Source organism: Rhinoderma darwinii, chromosome 13, assembly GCF_050947455.1.
Source record: "Rhinoderma darwinii isolate aRhiDar2 chromosome 13, aRhiDar2.hap1, whole genome shotgun sequence".
Classification (NCBI taxonomy): Eukaryota; Metazoa; Chordata; class Amphibia; order Anura; family Rhinodermatidae; genus Rhinoderma; species Rhinoderma darwinii.
This window is the reverse complement of record NC_134699.1, coordinates 56750476-56774591: the sequence shown is the minus strand read 5'-3', so window position 1 is coordinate 56774591 and position 24116 is coordinate 56750476. Positions and strand designations below refer to the sequence as shown.

General features: G+C 42.8%; 1 protein-coding gene across 5 annotated transcripts in view; it reads right to left on the bottom strand.

The window, feature by feature from the left end:
* The window catches only part of BAIAP2 (BAR/IMD domain containing adaptor protein 2), a 117635-nt gene that overhangs the window by 51457 nt on the left and 42062 nt on the right, over window positions 1-24116 (bottom strand). For 4 of the 5 annotated variants that reach the window (XM_075846171.1, XM_075846167.1, XM_075846169.1 and 1 more), the window contains exons 2-3: window positions 22319-22394; window positions 14993-15079 (exon numbers count right to left, since the gene is read on the bottom strand). In XM_075846171.1, coding sequence (XP_075702286.1) covers window positions 14993-15079; window positions 22319-22394 — 163 coding nt within the window. The remainder of the gene's footprint in view (window positions 1-14992; window positions 15080-22318; window positions 22395-24116) is intronic. The other variant, XM_075846170.1, reaches the window with a different exon arrangement.

Below are 24116 nucleotides of genomic sequence, written 5' to 3'. Positions count from 1 at the left end.
GTAGTTATATTCTTGTATATATAGCGGGCAGTATTATAGTAGTTATATTCTTGTATATAGGGGCAGTATTATAGTAGTTATATTCTTGTATATAGGGAGCAGTATTATAGTAGTTATATTCTTGTATATAGGGGCAGTATTATAGTAGTTATATTCTTGATTATTTGTCCACAAAGATTAAGGAGGTGGGGACAAGGAGCACAAGAGAAAGCGTCTACCAGGGTAAAGACCATATGAAATCTGTGCTTCTCCTGAGGAATGATGGAAGATATATTTTGAAGAATATAGGATTACAATTACAAGAACTACAGATTGACAAAGGCCTCAAGGGCATATAGCTAGGATATTCTATCACTTTGGTGCCTTTTGACAATGCTCAGGTAATTTTGGAGGCCACCTGTGTCTGTGGAAGCTGTGAGTGAACTTGCTCTATAAGACATTTCCATGTTGCAGATTTCCGCCCTATGAAACATTGTGCAAGGTAAAGGCGGCCAAACCTTTACTGTTCAGACATGTGCAATTTACACCTTTGGTTACATGCAAATGATCAGACCAAAGCCACTACCCAACCCTTAGAAACATGTGGGAATAGATAAGTGGTAATTTACGCCTCAACAATATTTATCGTGCATATATTTAAAGGGACAGTCCACCCAGCCACATGGTTGTGTAACCGCACCATTGTCCCTGATCGGTAACATGGGTGAAATTTACTAAAAAGACAAAAGGATCTTCATGTACCTATATGTGCCCGGTGAAAATATAGGTTTGTTAATGGCCGACTCTACATACGTAGATGCATCAGGGATTCAGTGCCGTGCACGAAAATAAAATTCTGCATCCTGCCATGTTGCAAACCCAAGCAACGTATTGCGGCGATTCCCCCGGGAAGGCCTCCTATTCACTTGGGTCACTGAACAGAATTCCTTCTCATGCAGCAAATCTATAGGGACTGGAGCTATTTAGAGCACCACATTAACAAGACCGCGGCCGGGCACCATACTGTAAATTAAACATGCAGGAGGTTTGTAGCTAAATCCTCTGGGGACGAACACGTTGTAGTCTCTCCGCCAGGTCTCACCTGCTCAACAGGAAAACAGGTTACATACTGGAGTCTCACATGGAAACCATCGTCCGGAAACCGGTCTAATCTTGGAAAGTGTGGCATATCTACCACCGAGGCCAGGTACATTAATATGACCGTACCACCCCTGTTGTGTGTGACATTTTGGGAGGAGGAATGGGAGATCTACGCCAGACTCAAAAGTTGTAGGGCAAGGGCATAGGCAACCCAAGATGCGAAATGTGACATGGTGTGCACCCTTTCAGCAGTAATACAATGTCTATTGCACCTATCCAACCCTAATCTGGGAAAAGGGACTATACCCACAGGTGGGGTACTGGGTAGTGGCTGGGCATCCAAACTGGTATGTGACGGCATGGTGGATGTAGGAGGGATTGTGAAGAATGATGACAGTCCTCGGGTCATCTGCTCGGAGCCGTTCGTTATGCTATTACTGGCAGTACGGTGGCAGATGTAAGATGGGTAGTAATTGAAAGTGAATTTTGCTTTATTTTTCCGATCTGGAAGTTACGGTGCAATGTGCCTTTTACTCTGGTCACAGCCAAAGCTGCATTCAAAATTAATTTGAGTTTCGCAACCTCAAAACGCGATAAAAGACTCCTACTAAATCAGTATCTACGCAGGGCACGTGTCATTAATGCATTAAAGGAAATGGAACATTTTTACACTGAACATTAGTAGGAAAACCACAAACGGCACAATAAACCGCAGAGTGGACTGTGCTGACCAATTCCGAGAAGTGAAGGTGTTTGCACCTCTTTTCAAGACGGTTATATCTACATATAATGTGCAGTAACTCAGCAAAGGACATTTTTCACCCATCAACAGGAGAAGTAAAAAATGTCTGATCGCTGGGGGCCCCGATGATCACTAGAACAGAAGAGGCTGAACGCTCTGCTCCGCCTCACTGCAAAAAGGAGGTATAGGGGAGTTTAAATGGCGCAGTGGTCACTTCATTCAATATCCCTGGGGCCGAGCGCGGTGTTCAGCGGTTTCCAACAGCCCCATAACTAGCCTCCTGGTGGATATGCTGCCAAATTAATAACTACTTGGACACCAGGGGGCAACGATCACTTTCTTGCTTTGGTGGTAGAACATTTTTTAGGCGGATCCTGCAGTGGCAGGTGCACATTCCTTGCAGTATTTGGCAGCGAGGGGGGTTCATTACAATGGGGTCTAAAGTCTAGGCGGGCCTGATGAAGTGGTAAGAATTAATTTTGGGGTCTGGGATCACAACAGATATTGGAGTCTGCTGAAGCAGTTCTGGGGGTGCTGATAAAGGGGTCATATGCACTACTCTTGCTTCAAGGGCATCACATTAGGGGTGTGGCCTAAATAAAGTGCCCCGCCCCCCCCCCCACACCACACCGGTCAGTTCCCGTAGAAACTAAAGGCCCATGTAATAAACCGCACGAGCCTCTGCTACTACAGTAAAATCTCTATTACACTCCTTGCCCCTGAGTTGGGTCCTCTTCCCCTCCGGGGGCAGCGGTGGGCCTGGACGCCATTCTGCAGCTGTACGTTTTAGGTGTGATCCGGTCTGCTGGGGCCATGTATCTAAGCCCATCATGGCTTAGGCTTAGATACAGGCCCGCACAGACAATATAACTCATGATAGGGGGGGGGGGGGGGGGGATCAGCTACCACAAACAATGCAGCTAAATTAGAGTCTTAAGTGATTTCATATAATTTGCCCACAACTGGACATCGGTTTACCCTGTAAAATTCTATGGAGGAAGTGCGTGCAGATCTTCACACTCATTTTTTTTCCCCCTTTTCTTAAAACTATTACCGGCCCATCATGCCACCAGAAAATCTAATTATTCTGTGCAGAAATTAGGTCAGCGGTTTCTGATCAATCCCATCATCCATGGTTGCCGGAGCGGTTCTCATCACTTCTCCAGACATTGTTCGGGTATATTAAAGAGCGGATTTTAATATGTATTAATCTTGTTGGCTGTGCGGAGCGGAGACTTAATTAATTTAATGTCAGCGAGTAAGAAAAGTGTGAGTGATGGGGAGAGCGGTGTGACAGAAGCCGCACTAGTAGCATCGCGCTCCATCACATAAACCGTTCCCTGGAGGGCGGAACAAGCTGCGCTCTGGAGTCAGGATGGAGGATTCAAGGAGCACCGGGGGAGGGGAATCTTCCCTATGTACCAATATAAAGCACCAGTGTTTAATTGTAGCGTTGAGTTTCAGCCAACCAGTGTCCATGCAAAGGGATTCAGGATTAGGAAAACATGGCTTTCTTACAGGAAAAAAAAAACAGCACCACACATGTCAATAGGTTGTGTCTGGTATTGCAGCTCGGCTTCACTGAAGTGAATGGGGTTGAGCTGCAATACCAAAGAGACAACCTGTAGACTGGTGTGGTGCCTCTTTAGGGCACCCACGCGTGCAGCGGGTTTGTTGTAGATTTTTCTGCAGATGTCACCCCTTCTACATTGAAAAGGGTGAAACTCGCTGTAAACATCCGTAAGAGCACGAGCACGTTCTGATATCTGTGCAGAAACCTGGTGTGGCATTTCTTAACAGGAAACCTGGTGCGTTTCCATCCCATATGCTTTGGGGTTTTTTATTTATTTATTTTTTGAAATCAAGTAATTTTTTATTTTCAGAAAAAAAAACATTTGCGATACAGCATCGCAATACATACAAAATCCCATATGCTTAAAGAAGAAAGCAATCAATCAGTTTTTGCTTTCGGACATACGGACCAAAAAGTTTTATTTTTATTATTCTTTAGGAACAAGTTGTGCTTTTTTAGGACACCATTTTAGGGTACACATGCTATTTTTATTACTTCATAATATAGGAAAAAATGCATATACAAAAAAAATAAAAAATAAATGCCCTTTCGATATTTTTTGTGCTGTTCACCATTCATCTTCAATAGTGTTATACATTAATTTTACAGTCAGTAAGTTTATGGAGATACCAAGGAGGTCTATATTATCTGGAGTCTTCTAATTAATTGTATATACACATATAGAATACTCTTAAACCATAATTTTACTTCTAGAGAGAGATATAGATTTATTTTTTAAATATATTTTTTAACTTGTTTCTGTTGCACATACAGGCAGTTTCTAGGGCACCTACAAGTATGCCCTAGTAACTGCCTATACTAAAAGACAGCCCTAGGGTCCTTCAATGGACCCCGAGCTCTCTACCCATACCTCCCATAGAAGGGATGAAACTTGATTCCACGCATGTTGGTGTGGTAATAGTACAACTGTGTGTGGGAATATACTCCCGCCGGCACCATACTACTATGGTGGCGCTTAGCACCACCAGGTTAAACATTTAACAGTTAAACGCTATATAATAAATGGAGTAACTTTGCTTTCATTTATTCAACTTACACTTAAAGGGGACCGGTTACGTTAAAAATACAGTCCGATCTACAGGCAGCATAATAGAGACAAGACGGAGCGGGGCAGATTAATATATAGTTGCGGCAAAACATTCTATATGATTTGTAATTTATTGATCTAACACTGCTCATTCTGGGCTTAGGAGTCCAGTGGGCGGTCCTACTCAGTGATTGACAGCCATCACTGACAGCCTACTCTGTGCATAACCACTGACTCATTGTTTACACAGGCGTAGCGCCATGCAAACTGGTGTGGCTGTGCCTGGTATTGCAACTCTTCAATCGGACGTTTAGATCGGAGAATGGCTTTAGCTTAATGAACAAGTATTTTTTTTCAAAAATTGATAACGTTTCCATAAACTAAAAAAAAACAAAAAAAAAAAACACAAAAACGTCAACTTCTTCCTTTAACAGGAACCTTCTGACTGATGCCTACTTTATATGGGACAGGTTCCCTTTAGTTACAAAATAGTCATTAATTTAGTGCCCTAAAACAGAGGGTTTGATGGCTGCACTAGTCTCCCTTAAACAGCCCTTGCATGTGCCATTTAGGCTACTTGTATACCAAGTGTAAAAATAATTGCCTGCCTCAAGGAGCCCGAAAAAGAAGAAAAAGTGCTTATTGACAATTTTTGATTCATGTGGGCCGTTTTAATCCCCTGATTGGCCAAGAGGAATCAGTTGGATTTGCCTTCTAATCAGTATATTAGTTTTCAGTTTTCTATATGCCTCAAGTTAAGGGGGTCAGGATAACAGTGCCCTCGAGGGCAGGGCAATTTTGTAAGGGCCAAATGTTAAGAATACCTAATCACCTCACCTAGTCCACAAAACAGCCCACTTGTTTATGGCACAAGAATTAATATGGGTGTCCCAATGATAAAGATGTATGTGTGGTCATCAGGCCCCCCCACCCACCTGTTACCCCAGTTCTACCCTCTGTTGGAACTTCTCAATATTTGAGTCATAGGGGAAACTTGGGTGGTCTTTTCTTCTTTTGGAGAGGGAATGCAATAGACTTAAACCAAATGGTACAAGTTATACCACTTTATTCAAGTCAGCCAATCTTTGGGTTTCACGTGCTTCAGGGGCATGGAAAAAGTTCTAAAAGTTCTGTCGAGTGAACCCTGGCACTAATAGGGGTAACGGTGGCTGACCCTTATTGGGCTAAGCTCTGGGTGGCACTTCTAGGGTATTTGTGGTCTTTTATACATTTACGATGTCTTGTTTGGTGGGGACACCAAAAAATAAGGGGGTAAAGGGTCCGGGGAGTGTACCCGTTCTAGCTTTATGATTCAGGGTATACCTTTATGTTTTCGCCAACAACTTAGTGACTGCATTTAAGCTTTAGGACTTGGTATAATGTTTGTTAGAAAATAGTGGATTAGTGACAAAAACATTCATCGGGGACTTGATCTCGTCATGTGGGAAAGTTCTAGTCTGTCACAGAACATTTGTCATTTTCCATGTGTGAATAAGCCCTTTGTGTGAGATCGCTGTTTTTCTACTACGTTCTGGCTGCCGGCGAATTATCTGTCCGGGCTGTTGGTCATTTAATATTTCCAGAAAGTGCATAACAAATTTTAAACTTGTGACTCCAAAAAATGCCAAGGACGTAAGACTGCTTTGCCAAGGGTATAAAGTCTCGTTCACATGGGCCGATAAAGTTTTTGCAGAGATTTTTTTCCCCACTTGATTTGAAATTAAAAAGTGAACAAGTCTAAGCAATCCAAAAAGCATTGCCCAACGTATACCTCTAAAGTAAGGCGCTGGCATGTGCCACTGTATGCCCAGAGGATCCAATGTTAAAAATAATAATAAATTTACCAACAAAGCGTGACGGAGGCGAAAAAGACACTATATTGGCCTCCATCAGTAAATGAAACCCTATGGATAGGTTTAGCGTACATGCCGGGGAGGCTCCAACTGTCATATTAACAGAGCCTTAGTCCCGTCTGAGTTTGCTACAATGTTTCAGTGCAGGTAAAATGGGTCAGTCTGGAGTCCAGACAGTTCAATTTACAGAAATGGTCTAGAAACTATAAAATCGTAGCCAACTCACAGCAGTGAAAAGTATTAATCCTTTATACCAAATTTAAAAAAACAAAAAACAAAAACAAAAAATCTTATTCACTGACAGCAAGCAGAGATCTTGGAAATAGTACAAAAAAAAAAACACTTGAGGAATTTATCAATGGCTGTACGCCGGTATTAAGACATTAAAAAAGGTCAAACAAATTCACTATAATATACTGTATTGAATTATGCCCATAATGCCACAAAATGTCACTCTCCTCCAAAAAAAAAAAAAAAAAAAAAAAAAAAAATCAAGATAACTCCTGCACCCAACCATTGTAGATGCCCGCACAAGTGCTGTAGACGTCATTATGAATTCTGAAAGAGTTAAAGTCTAAATTTGGACGTTCTGGGACTAATATGCCGCTACGGTCGAATAAAAACACAAAGAAATAAAAAACTCCTCTACTACCTAAAACTCAAACCGTGAACGCTCATCTCCGCATAAAAACACCAGATTTTCAGGGGGAGTCGGGAACGACTAGACGCAAATATAACTGGGAACGTTTAGCTCTGCAGGTATAATGGGCTGTAAAGGTTATAGCGGAACCTGCAAGGAAAATCCTACAAAGGTTCACTTACTTTTTTGTGTGTCTGAGAAGTTAGGCTATGTTCACACTGAGTTTTTTGACGCGGAAACCGCGCCGCAAAACTCGTCAAAAACGGCCCGAAAATGCCTCCCATTGATTTCAATGGGAGGCGGAGGCGTCTTTTTCCCGCGAGCGGTAAAACCGCCTCGCGGGGAAAAAAGCAGCGACGTACCCCATCTTCAGGCGTTTACGCCTCTGACCTCCCATTGACATCAATGGGAGGCAGCGAAAGCGCATTTCTCAGCGTTTTATGCCGGTGGCGCTCAATGGGCGCGGGCGAAAAACGCTGTGAAAATCGGCGCGCAGGGAGAGGAAAATGCCTCAAACTTCCAAACGGGATTTTGAGGCAGAAATTCCGCTTGCAAAAAACTGTGTGAACATAGCCTAAAACTTCTATTTGAGAAAATACAACAATTTCAGCAGTTGCAAGTAGGAGGCCATGAAAACAATTCCATGTTATTTACAACCAGCGAGGACCAAGGGAATGGGATAGAGAGAGAAATCCACCTACTAGACTAAGCCCTGAATGATGTCACAATTCAAAAACCATCTGATGGAAAACCTATTAAGACCTCATGCACACGAACAAATTTTTGTCCTCCCGTAAATACGGGTCCTTGGTCACATGTATTCAACCCGTATTCCACCCGTATTTACGGGCACGTTTTCGCTGCAAAATTACACTGCAGTAATCGGCAGCCCCTTCTCTCTATCAGTGCAGGACAGAGAGAAGGGACAGCCCTTTCCGCCGAAAAAGTAAAAGAAATTCATACTTACCCGGCCGTTGTCTTGGTGATGCGTCCCTCTCTGGACATCCAGTCCAACCTCCCTGGATGACGCGCAGTCCATGTGACCGCTGCAGCCTGTGATTGGCTGCAGCGGTCACATGGGCTGTAACGTCATCCCAGGAGGCCGGACTGGAGGAAGAAGCAGAGAGATCTGGGAAAGTATGATCTTTTTTTTTTATACAGCTTTATCTACAGGGTGGGCCATTTATATGGATACACCTAAATAAAATGGGAATGGTTGGTGATATTAACTTCCTGTTTGTGGCACATTAGTATATGGGAGGGGGGAAACTTTTCAAGCTGGGTGTTGACCATGGCAGCCATTTTGAAGTCGGCCATTTTGTATCCAACTTTAGTTTTTTCAATGGGAAGAGGGTCATGTGACACATCAAACTTATCAAGAATTTCACAAGAAAAACAATGGTGTGCTTGGTTTTAACGTTACTTTATTCTTTCATGAGTTATTTACAAGTTTCTGACCACTTATAAAATGTGTTCAAAGTGCTGCCCATTGTGTTGGATTGTCAATGCAACCCTCTTCTCCCACTCTTCACACACTGACAGCAACACCGCAGAAGAAATGCCTCCCGATCTGACCCCCTTAGACTTTTATCTTTGGGGTCATCTGAAGGCAATTGTCTATGCTGTGAAGATACGAGATGTGCAGCAACTGAAACTACGGATACTGGAAGCCTGTGCTAGCATTTCTTCTATGACTTCTATGGGCTGCCCGTGCCGTAATTACGGCCTGAAATAGGACGTGTTCTATATTTTTCAACGGCACGGGCACCTTCCCGTAAGAATACGGGGAGGTACCCATGGCCAATAGAAGTCCGTGGGCCCGTAAAAACGTGCCGTAATTAGGGCCCGTAATTACAGGCGTTTTTACGTTCGTGTGCATGGGGCCTAAGTCCCTGTTCACACTGAGTTTTTTTGCAGTCAGAAAATTCTGCCTGGAAAAATCAGCTCCGGTTTTGCACCACAGGCGGACGCATTTTTTGCCACATTTTCTTTTACCCATTTGTTCAACAGGCAAATGAAAACGCATCACGATTGTCACTAATAGGGCTGTGCTGGGTCTAGTAAGACCCAGCAGCAGTCTGGTCACATGATCGCCGGGTGCCGTTACTGACAGTCACATGATCACCGGGAATAGAGACCGCGCCGCTGCCTCTATTCCTATACACAGCGTTCATTGAGCGCTGTGTACAAGTCATCAGAGAAGACAGAAGCAGCGAAAGCAGCTTCTATCCTCTCCTCAGGGTCCCCGGCAGTCACTGACAGCCGGAGACCCGACATTCAGCTGCCCGATCACGCGGGCAGCAAGTTAAAACCCGAGCCGTAAAAAGTCTATGGCTCGGGTTTTAAGGACCCTGACCGCTGGCCGTAAAAACACAGCCAGTGGTCGGGAACCAGTTAATGGGGTTTTTGAGGCTGTTTCTTGATGCCCCAAGATCGGGCTACCACTTTTTTCCCCACAAGCGTTTTTTCTTGGGAGGCAATATCAGACATTTTTTGCCGCGGTATCTGAAGCAAAAAAACTATACAGGGCCTAAAGCTGAGCGGTCGCATCTCCAGACATGTGTATTTTACCCAATACTTGTATTCCCCATGAAATAACCATTCTGGAATATATTTTCTTAAGAGTTTTACGTTCCTCTGCTATTCCTCCTAGAAATGTATGAATAAACTGACAACTGGGAGTTAACATTCCCCTTGTCAAAGGGGCGTGTCCCAACACAGTTGTCACTGATTGGACAGTATCAGACGATGTAGAGACACACCCCCCCAACTGGAAACGCACAGTTGTTAATTTATTCATTCATTTCTCGGAGGAATAGCAGAGGAAAGGCACAACACAGAGTTCTAAGAAAATATGTTCCAGAATTATTAACACATGGGGAATCAAATAATTTAAGTGATTACAATTCTACATTCCTAATTGCATTTTAGGTGATACAGGGGTTAAGATGGGTCAGACGCCGGGCTCATACACATGGCCATAGTACGGATCCATGGTTCATAGCCTGCTATGGGCCCATACTGTACCACTGTATGCCCAAAAATGTATACAAAAAAAAAAAAAAAAGGTTTAATTTTTTCATTCGTTTAGAGGGAAAAGGGGTGTTTTATTTTTAACTTTTGTAACATACATAAAGTTTTAGTAGTAAAAAAAAATAAATATATATTTATGTTACAAAAGTTCAAAAAAACACCCCTTTTCCCTCTAAACTAATGAAAAAAATAAAAATAAATTACGGATGCAGTGATGCCAATTTTGTTAAAAGTGTGAACCATTACAACACAGAATTACTTACCGCGCACGGTGGATGCCCCCAAGAACAACATTTTAATCACTGTTTTTTGATCAACTTGGTGCTCAAAAATAAAATACAATTTTTTGATCACTATGTACCAAAAAAATGGTACTGCTAAAAACGTCAGCTCGCCCTGCAAAAAATTACTCCACACTTCTCAATTGATGGAAAAATAAGAATGTTACGGCTCTCAGAATGTAGTTACACAATTATTATTATTATTTTTTTTTTTTAAAAACAGTTACTTCTAAAAAATTATATATATATATATATACATACATACATACATACATATATATATATATAAATTAATCTATATAAACGCGGTATCGCCGTAATCATATTGAGCCACAGAATAAAGTTAAGTTGTCTTTTACCGCGCGATGGAAGCCGTAAAAACTAAACCCAAAAGAGAAATTGAGGAATCTTATTTTTTTTCCAATTTCAGCCTGCAAAATAATTTTTTCTCAGTTTCCCAGAACATTATATGGTACTTTAAATGCTACCAATAGCAAATCCAACTCCTCCCGCAAAAGATAAGCCCTCACTCAGCTCCATTGAGGGAAAAATAAGAGACTTATGGCTATTGGAAGGCGTGGAGGAAAAAGTAAAAAAAATAAAAATAAATTGCTTCGCCCTGAAGGGATTACAGAAGTCAGGTCCGTTTTTGTGATACAGAGCTCCAAAAAACTCTTGACTAGACAAAGATTTAAGAGAAAGTGCTGATCACACACCACTAGAGGGAGCTCAGGAGCTTACGGAATACAGGGTTATTGTTTGATATATAACATGCAGTAAGCTCCCTCTAGTGGCAGCAAGCAGACCGTGTGATATTGTGAATTTGTCTATGCTTGTGATTTTTAAGCTCTGGATAGGAAATACGGAGCTCCAGCCGCCGAGCATTGATTCACTTGACATTTATGAAGTCACATCACTGAGCCAGGAATCGCTTCCAAATAAAAGTATGCATAATTCACACGTTCTAAATTACGTTTATGCACACAGGCGCTCTCGATTACCCTAAACGGTCTGCATCAAAACTTTGCCATTGAGGTTATCGATTATTAAAGCATTGTAAGCGAGGCTTCAAGGGCCCTGAAGTAAAGATCGGAATACAAAGCCAGCCGGCTTATATTCAGTATACACAGATAGCGCAGGGGATTAAAGAGAGGAAGTCAAATTGGTAGTCACTCGGCTGGGATACGTCAAGTCATCCATCTTTAAACTATGGAGAAAGCATGCACAACATTCGGAGAAGTAAAATCACTGTTGCAACAAACACACACACAATGGTTGAATACCCATTTTAAAATACTCTATTGGGGAATTCTGGATGAATAGATGGGACTCCAAAGTGTCTCTGTATCTGAGGACCCAGCACAACCATGCATTTCAATGAGAACGGTGTAATGCTTCATTTCACATGTGGTGGCACTGTAGGGAATTTTAACACTTGCTGCCAGATTCCTGCACAGATTACAGCTGATCGCTGAAGTATCAGCTGCATCCAATTGCCACATGTTATATTAAAGCTAACACACGGTTAGTGTATACAGGATGTGGGCAGGAGCCAGTATAAATCCAAGAAGTTCCCCAAAAGTTTGATTTCACTTTAAGGCACATTGGCTACCCAGCTGTACCTAGCAATAGCCAAGGATATAAAAGCATTTATGGTGTCAACCATCTATAAAAGCCCCTGAATAAGTAGGCCACAGTCAAATGACATTGTTTGGATGCGAACTGGCCCCCTTATGCAACTGTCAGGTGGTGTCTCTGCCATTTGAACCTAAGGAGAAGTATATCGTACAGTGCAGTGCTTTAAACCTGTACCATAGTGTATGGCGCCACTTCAAGAGAGAAGATGGAAAATAATTACAAAAGGCAGTCTTCATCCATCCGTAACTATAGCCCTGACCCAATCACCAAAAACTACTTGTGGCATATCAAACTACTAAAAATCAAAAAGGAGCAAAAAGGGATCATCCAGTTTAGGATTTCCATATACACCCTATTAGGAAATTCTAATAGAAGAGGCTCCTCTATTCAGAGTGGAGAACCATTACAAAGAGGGTCTCTTGCTCTGGAGGACCTATCCTGTCCAGTATTACATAGACCACCCCTTGACATGAATGTGCAGTGTAATGCTTAGTTTCTCCTGCAGTGGCACTGCAGGGAAATTGAACACTTACTGCCAGGTTTCCCCATAGGATTACAGCGGATCGCATAAAAGATATAAAAAAAAAAAAAAAAAAAAAGAAAAGGAAAAATATTGAAGATAATCCGCACAGGAGGGGGTACAAATAAGCAAGGACATGTGTCATAATACTCCTGCAGTATAGGGGGGGGGGGGGAGGGTGTTAAAGATTACAACAGAACAGCTGAAGGATTGGGAAGTTCGGTCCATTCTATGGGAGAGAAAGGAAAGAACGAGCAATGAGAACGGAGAATGATTCAACATTGAACAGTAACCAGACCGGGATGGCGGAGGAAACCACACACACACCCGCCACAATAAGGAACTGCTCCTGTTTTGGAAGTAAAAATAGACAGATGATCAAGACGAATAGCAGAGGAGTCAACAGTATTAGGAAAGAGAAGAAAACGTCATGTTCTTGCTGAAACATGAGAAGATATTGTTTATATTTAGAAGAGACTTCATGGACAGCTCAGATGTTCTACAAGGTTGACATGACCACAGTAGAGATCCAAAAGTAATATGATCAAAAGGGTTAAAAGAACATTCACACTTCCTGAGACCATACAAATGCTGCTTTGGCCAACAGATACATGGACAACGTGAGGGGTTGGTCGTTCGATTCTTGGCAAGTTGTCCAAGTAAGCCATAAATGACCCATAAAGACAAAGCTCTATTCTACACCATCCAAGGTCATCTAGAAAACATGGCAATAGTCACCATTTCTTAAGAGGCATCAATAACAACTCATTCACACAATCAGGCTATTCGAAAGCGTTCCAAAAGTAATGTAGGGTCGTTGAACCATGAACCAACATATGAAGCAATTGAAAAAAAATTCTATACACCAGGAACTAGACAAAACCACCATATGTTTCGGTGAATAACATCACTTAAAGACAACCTGCCCAAAATACCAGTGGAGATTGGTTACCATGTTGGGATGACTAGAAACATACCACAATATGAGCATTTCCCTTCCAAACACCAGCATATTTAGGTAATCACGACAATCAGAGTAAGGCTATGTTCACACCGAGTTTTGACGAGCTTTTTGACGCGGAAACAGTGCCGCAAAACTCGTCAAAAACGGTCCTAAAATGCCTCCCATTGATTTCAATGGGAGGCGGGCGGTTTTCTCCCGCGAGTGGCAAAACCGCCTGGTGGGAGAAAGAAGGGACATGCCCGATCTTCAGGCGTTTGCGCCTCTGACCTCGCATGGACTTCAATGGGAGGCAGAGAAAGCGTATTTTGCTGCGTTTTATGCCCGTGGCGCTCACGGGCCATGGGGGGAAAAACTCAGCGAAAAACGCTGCAAAAATCGGCGTGCAGGGAGAGGAAAATCTGCCTCAAAACTTCCAAATGGAATTTTGAGGGCAGAAATTCGGTCGGCAAAAAACTGTGTCAACATAGCCTTAGGGGTACCAGGATGGATCAGACCAAATATGATTACATATTGGGATCGGTAATGTTTTGGTTTGACCGAAAGGAATCATACATGGCATCCTAAAAACGTAGAAGAGGTGACCGTATTCAGACCTTATGCACATGGCAGAGCTGTTCAACCTGTATGTGATGCAGTACCATGCTCTGTTGGGTGCCGTTTTCATGGAGCTATGCTCCTCAAGAACCAACGCTTCTAGCGATAAATACCTCCTTACATATGGCATCCGATGGAGCATGCACGATTTTCTGTTTGATTCATACAGAATTTGACAGAAAGTACCTTGGTATGAGAAGCGTTATGGCACAATTGTATGGGCACTGTATAACGGCTAAGTATATCTTCAGAGGTTGTACAGAGCCGCAATATGAATGTTGGCATGAGGCCTCATTCTATTTTCCAACAGCTACTGTTTGGCTGCTTATACGGTGATGTGGTCTTCAATAAGACATCCAAGTAACCTACAGGAGATCGAAAAGCCAGATAACATCCAGCTTGCCCATGTACGTTATGGTCTAATTGGACATTTTCCAGTGGCATGACTATTTGGGGCCTTTGGCCAGGTCTCTATTCCGAACTACAATAACCTTGGGTTCTTTCTAGTTAAAGGAACCATTATATATGTATTTGTGAAAGTTATCTGATCCAGAATAGTTGACAAAGGTTTGAGGTCTTGTAAAGATACAAGAGAGACAAAGACCTCAACTCGAAAACTAGACCAGACTTCCGAAAGTCTTAAATGGTCGATAATTGTGTTCTCCTGCCAAAGGAAGCTTATTTCCTGGCATGGTTAGACAAGACTGAACAGCCATATTGAGGTCATGACCTAAGATCCATAATTATAAAAAAAACACAAAAAAAAACGTAACCACTTTTTGTCCTGGTTAAGATATAGAAGTACCTGGAATTGGAGGTACCTACCATAGCAGATAAGTTGTTTTTTTTTTCTGTACACTGAATGCAAACCAAGTCATGAACTTAAGAACATTAGGAAATAATTAAGACAAAAAAATTATTAATTAAGCAAACAGCCAATGTCAATCAATCCGATGCGATTTAGGGGCGGTTAAACTTGGCTTGTTTTCTGTGGCTCTATCTACAATGGTCTGCTGCCTCACTTACCAAGTTCTTTAGAGCCTTGGCTTTCACTGGCCAATTCTCCCATTTTTACCAGGGCATCAAAGTAGCCTTTTGCTGCAAACGTTACACCTAAAAAGGAAAATAAAAAAAACATTTGCATATGTTTAAAATGATAGAACATGCCAGCAAAACATCAAGGGATCCACCACCATCACCACCACCACCACCCAGTGCGTCAAAAACTTTCTAAGACATTAGAGGAAAGAGTGCTGTAAATAACGCTTAAGACCATTAGAACCCAACGAGGCCAGATATGTGGTGAAAAATTGTTCAACCAGGTTGGGTGATCACAATCAACCTTTTCGACTTGGTTTTTCATTGAAGGCTTATGATCTCCTAGAAGGCCATCATCCTACACGTACTTGGAGAACATCTGCTTCTCAAGTGGCTACTCAAGTCACTAGACTTTCTTCTAGGATCTATGGCCAGTATGAGCATGTAAAATACAACATTAACCAGATCAAAAAGAATAAGAAACTAGTAAATTATAGATACACACGTAGGATCCTGAGCTTCCAGAACCAGGCTGTGCAGAAGATGGCAGCATGGCTCTACTCACAAATTTGGGGCCATGCTGCAGTTCTCTGAACAGGGTGGACAGAAGAGCCGCTGTGCAGGGAACAGTGAAGGGGCCATGCTGGTTTAATCTCGAGATCGGTGGGGGTCCCAGAGGTCAGACCACCACCATTCAGTAAGTGACAACATTTTGGCAGAATATGCAATTAATTTACAAAATGGAAATAACCCTTTAAAAAAACAATAAAAAACCGCAAGAAATCTAGACATTGTGTAAACAAAAATACAAAGATTGCTTTGACGACCAAGGAGATCAAAAGATGATCCTACAACATCTTATAGATTCAAGGACTCAACAAAACAAAGGGAAGTGATGCGGGAACATGTAATACAAGCCACATCATTCACAAATCAAAGTATATACTACTACTGCTGCTTCCAGAAGACCAAATGAGGGCTATGTACATGACGTTTTAACAATCAGTGCTCCCTTTTGGCAAACCATTTGTCAGTTTAACGAGTCTCTCCAGCCAAAAAAAACAAAAATTTGACGGTGCTACAGAATTACCGAAGCAACGGTGTGCAGCCTTCCTCTTGTAAAGGTCAGCAGTTTGGGTTTTAGACTTTCCCTACTTTCAGTATCCGGAACAGATACCCCGCTCAGCCATTGTAACTTCCGCGGCTGCAGACTCCTCTCATTCTGACGACGCCTTCCCTCACCGGAGATGCCAGTATATGCGGCTGTCCTGGCCTGCAGTGACCACTAGGGTGCGCACACGAGCTCAGTCCCGGCCTTAAAGGACCAGCGCGCATGCATGTTTAGAATTGTCTAATCACCCTGGACTATAAGAAGGGACCTGCTCCTTCACTCATTACATGAGTCCCTTAGTGTTTTCCTGCTCCCATTCCTGCTACCTGTATCCCATGCTACTTTGTTCCTGTGCCTTAAAAGAGTTGGAGTCGTGTTGTGTTACACCACGCCTGGTGTCTGATGCCAAGGTCCCATCTGAGCCTAGCCACCGCTACTGTCTGTACTGCCACAGGCACCCTTGCTCGGACTATAGACTTTACTTGGTACACCGTTTGGCCAGCTGCTATCCCTCTACGGCAGTACGGCCCAGTGGGTCCACATACCCACAGATCGTGACAGCCATATTAGCTTCCATGATGCTTATTTTAGGTCACTGGGTCATCCAACCCCCACTTCTCGGTGTTCCCTATTGCCATGGAGAGAATGAGACATGCTAGAATGAATCTAACTGTAGAGTCTGAATCTGGTACCAGTGAGCACGTCTATTTGGTTATTAGGAATATAAAACAGACAAAAGCCTTCATTCTAATTTATAGTACGCCAGCAGGAAGTAGCTTACATCTCTCAGGGTTTCAATATAAATCAATATGCGTGGCAGAGACAACACTAGAGAAAAACAAGGAAGTCTGTGAAGCGTAGTTTAGTTTAATGGTTGAGGCATCCGTAAGGAAGGAAGTAGTTAACTTCTCAGACTTGGGAGCAATAGAGCTGGTAAACTGGGACATAAATCCATGTGATCTTCATGGGATTTTCAACAAATACAACACTTTTATAGTCCACCTGAGGCAAAGTAGGTGCTTTAACTGTAATTTATCAGTAAACCTGCACTCCACTCTAAACAATCCATAATTTACAAACTATTTCAGACCAGAAATACATAAAGACCACAGAAGACAAAGCTAGAGATACATGGATATTGTATAGATAATGTACAGTAAGTCAGTTTGACTAAATTAACATACCACAACCATTAATTCTGCCATTCTGGTCCCACAAATGCAAGTTTTCAATGTGCTCTGTACACAATAGGTCCTTAATGGCAACATCACCACTCCTGCTCTGCAGACATTGGCCATAGCTGCACCTCACCGACTATTGAAACCAGATACTCCTGTGACTCAGGAAGTGGCTCTTCCCATTGAGCTATCAGGGATGTTGGACAGCTCCACTGCTGAATCTATTGTACAGGTTCTCTTGATTCTTGAGATTGAAGTCTCACCCATTTGGCTACTTATATGATAGACTGGCCACCCTCGCACTTCCTTCTTGCCAGACTATTGAGCTACCTGCCTCCAATCTAGTTCCTTGCGGTTTATCTGTGTATCAAACTTGGACTGTCTCCGGACCACGTCTCCGCCTCACGATACAACCGGTTGCCGCTTATATGTGTACTGAACCTGCAGTGTTACTTGATTACTCTTGCTCTGCACATGCTCCTGCCTGATTGAAACAGTCCTTGACCGTGGTCTTCACCATTTTAGCTGCTTCCGCTTGCAGGGGGAAGAAATTAAACATTATAATGTGCAGAATACGCGTAGAGCAGGAAGTGATGTCAGAGAGAGGGCATGGTTTTGCCAACGTCTGCATAACAGTCCACTAACCTCCAGCAGTAATTATTGACTGCTGTTAAGAACCTATACTGTACATAGCACCTTGGAAACATGCACTTGGATTAGAGTGAATGAAATTATGTCCCTCATTAGGTACATGACCCTAGTAGATACTTTTTAAGATTATAAAAATGTACCCGAAGCTTTACTTCAATTCTCAGAAATCTGACATCCCGTATCTATACAAATACATGTGACTCACATGGCCAAGGGTGTGCCCAATGAACACAGTGGGGTAGATTTACTAACATTGGCATTTCATATAGCAGCATTCAATTTCTGCACTTGCAGGCCCCATCTCCCTAATGGAGTGGAGGACAAAAGCACGCATGGTGCCGCTCCGCTCAAAGTCTATGGGAATGACTGAACAGCAGAGTAAACCGCTCGGCTATTTCCATCAAAACTAGACATTGGATGGAGCAGCAGGACGAATTCTAGTCTTCCGCTTTATTCAAACTTCTCCTTAACGTGGGGGAAGGGGGTACAGTGAGGAGGAATGGGGGGGGGGGGGAGTGTGTGACTCAGAACCCCCATTCCAGTGATCGGCAGGGGTCAGAGCAGTGGGGCAAAATCACTCCCAACTCTTTCCTCTCAGTAACAATCCCTACGTTTAACCCAAATCTTTCACTCTTTTCTCCTGATCGAGGGTAAGAATCTGCAGCCATGTGTTACTCCACCATTTCGGCTTGCCAATTATAGGATCAGATGGAAGGGCTGTAGGATCTAACCAAACGCAGGGTCTTAATGGAGACCCAAAAGGTCTGCCTAGCTGATATATATTTATATATAACGATCAGTTATATATAAATCCAAGCTACTATTTATTTTATAGCATGGTTGCAAAAGTATCCTTATACCATCATGTGACGGTCAATGCATGTCCAATTGACTACAACTAGTGTGATCCGACGTGGCTTCATCTCGTCACAACCCATAGAGGCCAGTGGAAATGCTTGAAAAAGGTCCTATAGCAGGACGGAAGCGTTGCAGCTTTGTTGACTGAATAAAACTACACCTTTTTGATTCATCGGAGTGCTGTGGGAATATATATATATATATATAAAAATAATCACAGCAGGAGACCAGTGGTAGGATTAACCATAGACCAAATAGGTTGAGACGGGATTAACTCGGCCTGCAGTGTGGTCATTTGAGGTTTTTACATGACCTTTCATATCATTACAGCACGGGCCGCTCTCACAGAGGAAGGTGCGGCACATTAACACCATAACCAGGACAGGAATCTATTTTTAGGTTTAGTTCTCCAATACAGAATGTGATACGTTCTGGCCATCTCCCAGAGGGGAGGACACAATAGGTCTTTATTATGATCCTGGGTGTAGGTAACAGTTGCATGTACTGTACATATGTAAAAATATCTGAACCAGAGCCTAAAAAGAGTCAACTACGCCCAGACAAGAAAACAAACAGGAAGCCGAGGAAGCATCACCTGCTGGGGAGGTGGGGGGTACAAAACCAGTACATGCAAATAATACACCACAGCCAAAGGCCACATATCAGATGGAAAGGAGTTTATCTTCTAATTTTTTTTCATTTTATTTTTTTATTCCCGATTACTGCTAGGTGGCAAATACTGAAGGCATAATGATCTGATTAATGGGGATCCGACTCCCAGCACCCCCGAAGCCATTTTGCATGAAGGGGTCGGGGCGATTGTTAGAGTGAAGAGTCCCATTCATTTATTTTTTTTACCTAGGGACAGCGCGTACAATTGGTTGTGGCTGTGTTTGGTACTGCAGTTTCAGCAGCTTCTATCCATTCTGGTGCAGTACCAGATGAAGTAGCTTGAATGTAGTCTGGGTTACAAGCAAGGTAGGGAAGCAAGGGGCACTGAAAAATGAACCGTCACATTTACGAGGGTGGACAGGCCCCTGTGCAAAACCAGCAGGGACCCTTTCCAACAACATACCTGAATTTTCTCATTTAAAATGAATAAAAGGACTCAAACCCCTACAGAGATAGGATACATCTCTGGTAGTCTAGGGTAGTGATAGGTTAATGCAGTATCGTTGCTAGCGGGGGGGAGGGGGGGGGGGCTGTGGCTCCCAGCCCACTGAGTTGGTGGGGCTCACCGCGAGACCGCCGCCCCTGCCATGGCCATGACACAGGGCGCCAGGTGCCTGTCTGAGGAGGCGGTGGCTCAACTGAAGCCAGCCGCCGCCTCCCCCTCCTGCACTAAATTGGACCTGCCTTTATAGGACGCAAATACAATTACATTCATAAGCTCTGAATGGCAGGACACGTTTCGTGCCTGACCATTCAGCGCCTAACCATGACATTGATTGGCAGGGCAGAATGACTTGCCCCCCCAATCAGCACCTTTCAACAACTCTAGCGCTTCCGTTGTTGAGAGGCGCCGATGGGGGGGGAATGACTTGCCCTGCCAATCATCCCCTTATATAACCCCCATCATCCCCTTATATAACCCCCATCATCCCCTTATATAACCCCCATCATCCCCTTATATAACCCCCATATATACTAGCCAGCCTGGTATATACAGGGGTTATATACAGGGATGATAGGGGGTTATATACAGGGATGATAGGGGGTTATATACAGGGATGATGGCTAGTGTATATAATTAGAATGCACCTCTTCAGTTATAAACATGAAATTAGGGGGGGGGGGGCCCACGCATCAGTTTTGCCCCCCTGTGCTAAACCGCTAGCTATGCCTCTGGGCTAATGGCTACATCTCTGGTAGTCTAGGGTAGTTGATGGGGCTAAAGGTTACATCTCTAGTTGGCTAGGGCAGTGAATGAGTTAATGATTACATCCATGGTGGTCTACGGCAGTGATGGGGTTAATACCATCCCCGTGGTGTAGGGCAGTGGCGGGGTTAATAGCAGCATCTCCGACTTAGCCAGTGTAGAAACCCCATCAAAGAATGGGGGTAGTAGACGTTTCAAGACCACACAAAAATAGAATTAAAAAAATACATACAAAAACAAAAAAAATTGTAAAGTTTGTTCTTTCACCATTTCCACTATTATTTTCCCATTGTCGGAGTAGGTAACACAAAAGCAGATTTCAGTCGGATTCGTCAGTATGTCAGCACCCACACAATCCATCTGGGAAGGTGACTGTATTATGTACACAGAGGGCCGTTCTGCTTCATACCGGCTAATCTGAAACAGGACTAAAGACTCCAATAAGCCAGCTCTACATAATCCTCATCAGCGGCATCAGGGTGAGGCAAGAGCCACCGCCGACTCCATCAATTTACAGGAGCTGAAAAGTCTGTGCATTATACAGCCGGCTAAATGTCTATATCATCGTGTGAATGAATGAAATGACTCAGGATTGAAATGAAGGCAAAATAGAAATTAAAAACCGTGCTGGGAGGGGAGGTATTACATAACCGCACATCTCCACTACGGTCTACAACGTCCGCTCATGTCTTATTACCTTTAGATGTTTTTATTATTTTCCAGTTAAAAAAAAGTTTGTCTTAAAATAAAATAAAAAAGTAATTACTTTAAAAAATAAAAAAAAAGTCAACAAGCTGCTGTTGACAGATCTGTTATTGTTAGAACAATTCCCTATTTAGTATTTTGAGGGCATAATGGTGTCCCTAGGCTCCACAAGTGAATATAGCCTTATGTGAATTAGCTATGGGTCAAGGCCCTCTCGCACTCTACCGTGTGCCACGTGAAAACGGCTACGTGAAAACGGACCGACTCTCCGATCTTGGAAAGATAAAACATGTCCTATATTTCTACGGATCACAGATGGGACTCGGGTGGCACCCACGTTCGTGTGCATTAGAGCTTACGGGCCAATAAAAAAATAAAAAGGCACATCCTTAAGAAAAGTCTTAGATGTGTAATCGTTGGGGGTCCTGGAGACCAACGCAACTTCTGTTTATAGAGGTAAATCTAATGAGCCCTTCCTACCAGTTTGCACGACTGTGCCCAGTTGTTCACCTCGATGGGACCCCAGGGTTGGACGCACGATCACACACTGTATTAATGTGTATACTGGCAAAAACCCCCGTACAGGAGTTACGGAAATCACTCCTATATATAAAAGTCCAATGGAGGGAACCGTGAACGAACTCAGAGTAGCAAAATATTATACGTCAAAACTGAAAAAAAGAAGCATAAGTAGGTAATCCTGGTCTATTACATGATACTAGATTTAACATTTGCAGACTATAGAACCAATGTTCATCACAGGTGGAGCATCACTTTAAAAAAAAAAAGTTGACCTTTTACCTCAAGATTTCCGAATAGTCTTCCAAGCCATAGATTATATGGTTTGGCAGCTGCTCCACTTTTTTTTATTAGGCACTAGATTTGATACTAGACCCATGATTAATTTGCGCAATACAGATTCAATCACTTACTTGCCAAGGCTTTCTCGTAGTTCTTTCCCATAGCAATGAAATTCCTAAGGCAGGGGTTAAATTGTTCCATAATAGTCTGAAATACAAACGAAAACAAGATATTAGTAGTGTGCACACCCTCAGCAAGTCCTTAAAGGGGTTGTCCACTAGCGGACAACTGATGACCTATCCATCGGCTCCGTACGTTGCATATTGCGCAATGACATCCGGTGCCCACATGCAGCGGATCGGTGCAGGGTCCAGGTGTCCGACCCGCGCCGATGATGCACTGATGACCGGACAGTATACAATATACAGAGCCGGAAGCAGTTGGCGCCGTACATTGCATAGCGGCCATGCTGCCGAACTGCGGCTCTGTTCCTATTCACTTGAATACAGTATAACATATATATATTCTCTCAACAAAATTATTCTCAAGATGTCACAATATCCATATATAATATAACCAAAAAGAAACATCTTGATATCACAAAAATTCAAATAGAATTTATTCTATTTTATTTATTAAACATTAGTACAAAAATACAAAAAATAACCCCCTCCAAGTATATACTAGACATATAAAACAAAATCAGCCAGGTGTCATACCATATTTAGTTCTTAACCATAACAATTCCTCAGATTAAACAATGTGTATATTGCAGAGTGCAACTAGATATCAATTACGCTCATAATATAGCAGCATGCAGGGCACTTAAGCAGTATAGCTACGTTATAAAAGTCCCTATGATTACATACATGTGTTAATATTGCTGCGTTGATGTGGTACACAAAAGTGTCTCAAAAAGTCCCTATGGGTACATACATATGTAATTCAACATACCTGTAGAGGACATGATGGTTGGTATATTGGACATCTGGAAACAGAGAACCTCGAAACGCATTTCGCAGCCTTCGTCCGGAGGTTCTCGATTTCCAGATGTCCAATATACCAACCATCATGTCCTCTACAGGTATGTTGAATTACATATGTATGTACCCATAGGGACTTTGAGACACTTGTGTACCACATCAACGCAGCAATATTAACACATGTATGTAATCATAGGGACTTTTATAACGTAGCTATACTGCTTAAAGAGGCTCTGTCACCAGATTTTGCAACCCCTATCTGCTATTGCAGCAGATAGGCGCTGCAATGTAGATTACAGTAACGTTTTTATTTTTAAAAAACGAGCATTTTTGGCCAAGTTATGACCATTTTCGTATTTATGCAAATGAGGCTTGCAAAAGTACAACTGGGCGTGTATTATGTGCGTACATCGGGGCGTGTTTACTACTTTTACTAGCTGGGCGTTCTGATGAGAAGTATCATCCACTTCTCTTCAGAACGCCCAGCTTCTGGCAGTGCAGATCTGTGACGTCACTCACAGGTCCTGCATCGTGTCGGCACCAGAGGCTACAGATGATTCTGCAGCAGCATCGGCGTTTGCAGGTAAGTCGATGTAGCTACTTACCTGCAAATGCTGATGCTGCTGCAGAATCAACTGTAGCCTCTGGTGCCGACACGATGCAGGACCTGTGAGTGACGTCACAGATCTGCACTGCCAGAAGCTGGGCGTTCTGAAGAGAAGTGGATGATACTTCTCGTCAGAAAGCCCAGCTAGTAAAAGTAGTAAAAACGCCCCGATGTACGCACATAATACACGCCCAGTTGTACTTTTGCAAGCCTCATTTGCATAAATACGAAAATGGTCATAACTTGGCCAAAAATGCTCGTTTTTTAAAAATAAAAACGTTACTGTAATCTACATTGCAGCGCCTATCTGCTGCAATAGCAGATAGGGGCTGCAAAATC